The following is an 8498-nucleotide window of genomic DNA, read 5'->3' on the forward strand; positions in this document are numbered from 1 at the left end:
ATCCAGGCCCAATGAACATAGGCACCCAGAGCCCTTATGTCCCCCCCGTGGACTCCAGAATGCAGGCAGCCCTGGTCCCCACCATTCACCCACCCAGGACACTCAGCTCTCCAGTCTTTGCTCTCCTGTCACTTGTGAGAGAACCATCCGAACGTCTGGGTTCCCCAGCAGAACAAAAGAGACCCAGACAGGCATTTCAGGAGCCTCTTTTATTCAGTACAAGGATGTGTGGGAACTGGGAGATCCTCAGCTCCCACTGAAGGGCTTGGGGTGGTGGGGCGACATCGTGAGCATTCCTGAAGGTACATGTGGTGGTGTGCAGTGTGGTCTTTGTGCCCCACAGCGCAGGGGACTCCCTGGGGAGGAACCTGGGGAAAATTTTGCCCCACAGAGGTGCCCACTGGATGCCCAGTATGGAGTACAGAGCTTTGAATGACCCCTAAGTGTTACAGAGGGCATCAGGTGATCTTGAGGAGTCCTCGAGGCAACTGGGGCCACGTAGTGCTGGGGGGACAGTGAGGACACACACCTGGAGGTCAGTATAGGCATGGGGCAAAGTGCCCCGGGTGATCCAGCGCCGGGCGCCCGGCTGGTAGGCATGGATCAGGTGGGTGTCCCGGTACGTTTCATGGCTGTACCCTCCAAGCACAAGCAGCTCCCCCCCCAGCACAGCTGCACCCCCCACTACATGGGCGTGGGGCAAAGGGCTGAGGAGGACCCAGATATCTAGCTTGGGGCTGTAGACTTCAAAGGCCAGCTGGTCCCTGTAGCCAGTCTGCCCGTCCCGCTGGCACAGCCCCCCAGCCACATAGAGCTGCCCACCCGCCTCCTCCATGATGTGGCCAGCTCTCTGGCCATTCATAGGGGCCAGGAGTGTGGCTGGTGCACCTGGGATGTAGCGCAGAAGGGCTGTCTGGCATTGGTACGCCTCATCACACCCCCCTGACACATAGAGGGCACCATCCAGGGCACACGCTGCGTGTCCACACAGAGCCATTGGCAGGGACTGGCACCTCCTGGGGGAGAAAAGAGAGAGGGGTGAAGAGCAGGTAAAGCAGGGCTACCTCATGGCAACTGCCTGCCCAGCAGACCCCTGCTGGCACTGCCAGCCATGGATCCACTGGGCACTCAGCAGGCTACAACCAGTGAGCCCCAGTAGAACCCCCCAGTGGGAGCACTGGCCAACACCCAATGGATCACCCAAGAAACAGCTGGAAGACATTTAAATGATTCCTCTCATTAGCAGAGCCAACAGACCCTCACGAATACAACCAGCCAACTCATTCACTACCCAACAGGCATCACAGCCCAACTGCGACTCCTGTTCTGGAGTGTCAGCAGCACAAAGAGCACTCATGGGGACCATGACCAATGCCAGGAGCTGCTACAGCAGGAGAAAGCAGGTATCCAAGTGGAGAGGTCTCACCTCCAGGTGTCAGAGGCCACGTTATAACACTCCACAGTGTCCGTGCAGTAGAGATCACCCGAGCTGCCCCCCAGGGCATAGATGGAGCCATCAAGCGCCACAGCAGCAAAGTAGCTTCGCCCGCAGGTCATGCTGGCCAGGCGCTCCCAGGAATTGTCCATGGGCTGATACCTGGGGTTGAGGGGGAAAGGGAGCAAGAGGCTAGCTGCTATCCACAGTGGCACGAGCTGATGTCAGCACTGCTGAGAGCAACAACCCACCCACAGGCAGCCAATCGTTCAATGCCCTGGGGCTCCACGGTCCCCTTGCACAGGAATATCTTTTTCTTGGCAACACCAATGCCATAATGGCAGCCCCAGGAGGGGCCTTCCCTGCCCAATCCCCTACAAACCCCACAGCATTCCAGGGCAGGAGGCTCCACAGGGGCACAGACACCCCAGGCCAGCAGACAACCGGAGCATCTCGAGCCACATGCAGCAGCTCCCCAGGTCCTTGCAGCAGCTCTCCCTCCCCCAGTACTTCCTCCAGCCCCACACAGCCCTCACCTGTAGACACTGGCCAGGGTGTCACGGATCCCGTAGTAGCGCTTTCCACCCAGGACATAGAGGGTGTTTCCTACCACAGCCACAGCATGGCGAAAGCGCGGACCGTCAGGAAAGTTCCCCAATGCCCTCCACTCCACGTGCTTCACCAGCCCCACAGCGTTGAGGTAGCGGTGGGCAAACCAGAGGTTCCTGCTGGGCTTCCGGGCAGCCATGTTCGGCGTCAGTTTGTCTCCTCCACAAACCACCAGCACCTCTTGCAAGGAGCGCACCCGGCACGGCAGCTGGACCATGGGGGACAAACTCTCAACCACCAGCTGACGGAGGAGCCCTGGGTCCACCACCCCCGCCGTCACCGATGGGATCTTCTTCAGCTCCTGGCCGGACATGAGGGCAAAGCGAACGGACGACAGAACTTCCTTGGTTAGGTCCTCTTTGCCATCTCCATTGGCCTTCAGCCACCGGGATGCCGCTTCCAAAGCCTCCAGTTCGTGGAGGACATTAAGACCGTCAGAGCGGAGGAGGCGGATCAGAAGGTGGGCAGGAAGATCCAGGAAGGTTGGAGTGGCCACTATGGTAGGGAAGGTGGCCAAGATGTAGTCCTCCGCTGTGCGGCTCACCTGGACCAGCCCGTAAGCCACCGCAAAGGCCAGCACGTCCAGGCCGATTTCTGGGGTCAGGCCGTGGGTGAAAACATCCAGGCAGAGGGTGAGGAGCCCCCAGGCCTGGTAGCGCAGGGAGGTCTCGGCTGCCTCCAGGACTGTGGACCACGGACCGACCACAGCCCCCGTGTAGGCGAAGGAGAGGAGGAGGTGCAGCTCTGCGGGGGTCAGTCCTGTGCTCAGCGGGGCTGTGGGGTCGTGGGTCGACTCCCGCATGGGGCAAGTGAAGAGAGCCCGGAAGAAGTCACAGGAGCAGCTCAGGGCCAGCCGCTGAACTAGGAGAAAGGAGGAAAAAGGATGGGGGCTGCAGGAGGACCCGGTGCCTAAGTGACCTTCAGACACTCAGTCGTCCCCCACTGATCCCCCCCTCCATCCCCACAGGACCAGCACGACACCTCCTGCTCCATCCCTGCTTGGAAGCACTGCCCTTCTGTCCCCCCTTTTCCCCCCCAGGGGACCCAACATACACCATTCCCACTCCTCCAAGGGACCCCCACCCAGCTCACCTGGGATGACCTCATCCCCTGCCTGCAGCTGGAGGTCACAGCCCAGGCCGCTGGCGTGCAGCTGCTCCATGGCTCTTAATGTCTCCCACTGCTCCTCCAGGGCCTCAGGACCCCCTTCCTGGTGGTCGCTCTCTGTCCGGGATGCACAGGCAGCCACCACCCGTGGAGCCCCCAGGACACGAGCGGACTCTTCCACCTCCCTCTCCCTGCCGTGGGGCACAGTTCCCTCATAGGCAAAGGCCAGGAGGGCCCGCCAGCCCCACAGTGTGGCCCCTGGTGGCAGGGGGACATGAGATGGGGGTCCCCGGCGCATCTCTCGGGTCCTGTCCTCCAGGAAACACAGGAAGAAGGAGCTGACGGAGGCTAAGACCACAGCGTGAGCCATGTCACTCTCGGGGCCCACGGCCACATCCACCAGCTGTCCCGCGGTGCGGAGGTCATTGGCTGTGGTCAGGAAGTGTCTGGCATGGGCCCCGTCCCGCAGGTGCCACTGGGCTGGGGCCGGCCCCTCTGTGACCCACATCTTGCCTGTGGGAACACGTGGAGTGAGGTCAGGTTGCCATCCCCACAGCCAGGTTGTCCTGGGTGCTGCTGTTGGCACTGCCCGATGGCAAAAGACACCAGATCCATTGCCAAGGGCTCGAGACCACCACACTCTACTGCTGCCCCACAGCTGAATTTGATGCTTCTTGCCAAGACAGATGAGACCTGCGGGCTTTTCCCGTTCCTTAGCTGAGCTGGATGCCCCCCACCTGCCTCAGTGCTCAACCCTTTGCTGCACAGCACGGGATGAAATCATAGGCACACAGCCAATCCGCCTGAAAGCCACAGCCCCACAGCCCAGCGTCCCACATCATCCCTTCCCCCCATCTGCTGCCCCACGCTCACAACCACCTCTGCTCCGCCACCACCACCGCCAGCCCAGCTCCCCACAGAGCCATCATTCCATCCCATTGGTGCCACGCACCACGCATGGCGGTCGCTCTGCCCCGCGCTGACCCTGCCGTGCTCGCCCCGCTCCGTGCCCCATCCCCGTCCCCATCAGCGCTTGCAGCCCCACACACTGCGCAGCGCTGTGTCCTTCGTGTGCCACGTCCTGCACTGCTGTGCTGCGCACTGCGCTGCGGCCGCGCGCTCATCCCACCTTATTGCCCGCTGCAGCTCTGGGACGCTCCTGTGACCCCCCAGGAATGTGTGTGGGTAATTATAGCCCAGCCTGGACACGTGGCTGCGGCACTGGAGCTGGGACAGGCCTGCAGGGAGGGCTGTGACCCCGGTGCCCCGGACGGGGCGGTCAGACAGCAGGGTTCCCTGAGGACAGCGGTGGGAGGACAGCACTGGGATTTTTCCCTCCGGCCGGAGGGTGCAGGCAGTGCCAGAACCACACGCCGTCCCATCCCCGCTGCCTCCCAGCCCCACAACCCTATTTCCCCATCTCCAAGAACTCATATCCCCATCCCAAACTTCCCTTTATCCTCGTATTTCCACATCTGGCTGAATTTTGTGTCCCCAAAAGCTACCGTTTCCTAGCTGCTCTGGCTCCATTTTCCAGTGATCAATCCCAACTACAAGATCTTCTTCTTTCTCTTTATACCTAGGCACAATTTCCCATTCTGTAACCCATGCTTATCACCTTCCATGCTTTCACCCTGCACCTGAACAATTCTTCTTAACCACGAACTTGTGAAAACATCCCATCGCCTCTTCAGGATTCCCTTCTCCAGGACGAACCACAGCGCACTCAGCCTCCCCTCACGCCTCCTGTCTGCATCCCAGCTCAATCCTATCAACACGGGGATGATGTGCACACTGCTGACAGCCCATTTGACAGTATTTTTTATTACACAGCGTTTCATTACACACAGCACTCAAGATCCAGCTTGCAGGGTGGAATGGGACATTTACAGCTTGGGAGGCCCCGTTAGCCTCCAGCCTTCCTTATTTCCTATCTTCATTAATGCAGCAGTAGCTCCAAAGCCCAAACAAGCGACGGTTCCGGTCATGTAACTGTGAGCTGGAAAAAAACAAGCAGTAAGAAGGATCTCTTAGAAACAGAGCAGATCAGGACGGACTCCACGTGTTCCCTGACCATAAGTACCATTGGTTGTCTACAGAAATCAGAAGTGTATTTGTTTCCAAGTCCTCTCTCATGCTTTCTGCCCACAGTTTGGGACATAACCATCCATAACCCATTGCCCTGATTCGTTATACAGGGAAACCCTAATTGCTTACCTCAGCGACCACAACAATCACCGCTTCAAACTCTCAGCTCAGCAACCAGGGAAAGAGAAACCTGATTTTACCACAATTGGAACTTAAAAATAAAATCTCATCCTTTACCACTGAGTCTGCAAATGCCTGCAGAAAGCAGAGCTGTATCAGTGTCTGCAGGACTTAATCTAGCCTGGAAAAGTCATGGGAGCAACAGCTGAAAGACACGGCCTGGCCCTCAGATTGCAAGAGGAACTCACAGCATTGAATGTGACAGATCGCATTTTCCACGTATAATAAATCACATTTGTTGCCCAGATGACACAGATTGCCACAACAACATTTGTAATATCCCGCCATTTCAAATTATCAGCAGTTATAATGGGCAGTGCTGGCTCAGCTCTGTCCTCTGCTGTAAATCTCCTCCATGTCAGCCCCGGTCTCTCCCTGCAGCACTATTTATTGAGCACTATTTATCTACAACAGAGCGTCAGCAAAACGAAATGGAATTCACACACAGAGATGAAGAGATTAAGACACCAGATCAGCATGACACCGCCGTGCTTTTACTGCTTTCCCTAAGAAAGGTTCAGGACAACAGAGCAGGCTCGTTCTGTCACCCACTCCAGGCACCACCCACATTTACCTCTGGCTCCTACGAGAGCTCCCGTGGTGCAGCCCCCAATGAAATAGTCCAAGGGGCTCTCGGGCTCCTCCCGCACCTGGGCACTGAGGCAGGTGGTCAGCCCGAACACGGCGCCCAGCGTGGCTGTGAACAGAAGGCAGAGAAACTCAGCAAAAGCTCTGGGCAGCCTGGGCTGTGGTTGGCCCTGCACAAACCCAGGCCATTCCACCATTCCGTGATTCTCTTCAGGCAAAGCGCGCTGCTGGGAGGCACGGAGCCACAAGCAGATCCTCTGGGAAGAAAGAAGAAAACGAAGCCGCTCTGGTTTACCACGTGGATTTCTGATGAGAGATGTGAAACAGGCGCCATCTCCAGAGCCCAATTCACCTTTCCTGGGAACAACACCAACCCAGAAACGTCCACAATGAAGTCTATACAATAACAGATAAACTACAAGCCCGTGTTACAAAGCTCTGCAGTTTTCCAGCACAAAATGTGATTATGCTGAGCTAAAAAGAGCACTCAGGAAACAGAGCCCTTGGACCACAGCCCCTCAGCTCCCTGCTTTCTCTGCTCTGGAGAAAGGAAAAACCCCACAGGGATTCAGCTGCTCGGGCTCTGCCTCCCCAGCATGCAGTTATCCTCAGATGTGACACAGCAGGAGGACTCAGTGTGCTGGTTTGGGATTACAAGGTTTATCCAAGCAATAATTGGTGATGTGATCTGGGCCATTGCAATGAGCTCAAATCACTACTGAAGAGCTGTGCAGGCACCTGCAGACCTGGGTCACGTGCAGACTGGCTTCTGGTTCAGTGCAGAGCTGCTGGGGGAGAGACAGAGGTGGCACAGGCGTTGAATGAGACTGAAAACTGAGGTGAGTTTGATGAAAACTGTGTGTGCCAAGGGCTGAGGGCTCCACCGTGCAGCTGAACAGCCCTTGGGTTGCTGCTTCATCCTCCAGCATCCTCGCCCTTGCAGGCTACAATAACTAAATTGCTTCTTCTTGGCAAGAAGCAGCCAATGAATGATGAGGACAAACACTGATTTTCCTTTTGCTGTCACAAGCAGTCTTTGCTCTTCAAAACATCATTTATGTGTGATGCCTAACTGACATGAAGTAGAGAAGGTACGTTTGCTTCCATTATGCTTTTGTCCAGCAGCAGGACACATAGATGTGTATGTAAGCACAGCAGTACATGTGAGCACTGAACACACGCACCTTCTCCTCCAGGCTGCACAAAAAGCATCCTTCAACACAGAACACAGCCCACGTCCTCATCCCGGTTCTGCAGCACTCAGCACAGGACGCTCCTTCCGCCGTGTTGGGGCCTCAGGCACTCAAAGCAGCAGCTTCGAACGCTGCCACGGCCGCTACGCAGCGCTCCGGAGGCGCACGGAAAGGCGTCCAAAGGGGACGGGGCTGCGGCAGGGCCGGGAGGAGGGGAAGGGCTGTGAATTACGGGAGGGGACACCGGGGGAACGGAAACGGGACCGCGGAGGGCGGAGGGACGCGGAGCCGCGCGGGGGCAGGCGGCCTCTGGGGCACGCGCTGGGGTCGCCGCAGCCGGCTTACCCATGGTCACGGTGTCCGACGCCGCCATCTGCAGCGCGGCGAGCGCGGAGCCGGGCCGGAGCAGGATGATGCGGTACGCCGAGCCGAGCAGGCCTGCAAGCAGAGCGGGGCCGTCAGCGGGAGCGGGGCCGTGCGGGACCGCCGCCCGCCGCCCCCCGGCCCTGAGCGGCTCTCAGCGGCCCTCACCGGCGGCGGCGCCCACCCGCGCGGTCAGCCAGGTGCGCTGCGGGCACTGCTCGCCCTCGGGGCCGTCCCAGTACCCCGCCATGCCGCCGCAAGGGCACGGGCACGGCCGCACTCTCGCGAGATGATCGCGGCGAGACTCTCGCGAGATCGGTGCTCTCCCACGTGCTGCCGTGGCGCCGTGCCGCTGCTGCGCGGGGCGGTTCCTCATCGGCGCAACGAACGCGGGGCGTGCGGGCAGCTGGAGGAAGTAATGAGGAGAGGCGCGGAGTGGTTGTGCGGTGTTGGTCCGAGCTAGTTTGTTTAGCGGCAGGGTCGGTGTGTTGGGGCAAGGGCCGATGTGTTCGTTCAGCAAAAGGAATCAATGAGTGCCAGCTCTGAAACTTTCCATTTCCACTTCGGTGCACAAGCAGCCTTGTTTCGTCGTAATCTTGCTTCACATGAAGCACTGAGCTCACACGAACTGTCCTTATCTCTGCATCCACCAGCTGCTTCGTGCTCGGATTTCACATCCGTTGCTTTGGAAGTTGCTCAGTGTGGCCTCACAAGCAATGGAGGTTTGCCAAATGGGGGAGAAACAGCTCCAAGTCGGCCAGAAGTCACCGTGATGGAGCAAGTAATGGAAAAGTGGGGATAAAGTAAGTGGGCGTACGACCACCCTAAAATCAACCACACTTGCCCTGAGGAGCATCAGAATGTATTGAATTCTTGGAAAGGAATGAATGTGTATGCTGGTGTGGTGCACGCGTACGTCTTAAATGCAGAACCTG

General features: G+C 58.2%; 2 protein-coding genes across 2 annotated transcripts; both read right to left on the reverse strand.

Moving 5' to 3' along the window:
- Positions 1-194: 194 nt before the first annotated feature.
- LOC122193489 (kelch-like protein 33) lies at positions 195-4340 on the reverse strand. The gene is made up of 5 exons (XM_042894298.1): positions 4281-4340; positions 3137-3664; positions 1972-2905; positions 1427-1597; positions 195-1016 (listed from the first exon to the last, which is right to left on the reverse strand). The coding sequence occupies exons 2-5, from the start codon at positions 3657-3659 to the stop codon at positions 440-442; spliced, it is 2205 nt and encodes a 734-aa protein (XP_042750232.1). The 5' UTR covers positions 3660-3664; positions 4281-4340; the 3' UTR covers positions 195-439.
- A 619-nt stretch (positions 4341-4959) lies between these two features.
- On the reverse strand, positions 4960-7828 carry LOC122193488 (NADH dehydrogenase [ubiquinone] 1 alpha subcomplex subunit 11-like). Its single transcript, XM_042894297.1, has 4 exons — positions 7732-7828; positions 7546-7638; positions 5994-6116; positions 4960-5150 (listed from the first exon to the last, which is right to left on the reverse strand). The coding sequence occupies exons 1-4, from the start codon at positions 7811-7813 to the stop codon at positions 5038-5040; spliced, it is 411 nt and encodes a 136-aa protein (XP_042750231.1). The 5' UTR covers positions 7814-7828; the 3' UTR covers positions 4960-5037.
- Positions 7829-8498: the final 670 nt, after the last annotated feature.

Source organism: Lagopus leucura, unplaced genomic scaffold (assembly GCF_019238085.1).
Source record: "Lagopus leucura isolate 7727_CA_CO unplaced genomic scaffold, USGS_WTPT01 42527-0_obj-0_obj, whole genome shotgun sequence".
Taxonomy (NCBI): Eukaryota; Metazoa; Chordata; class Aves; order Galliformes; family Phasianidae; genus Lagopus; species Lagopus leucura.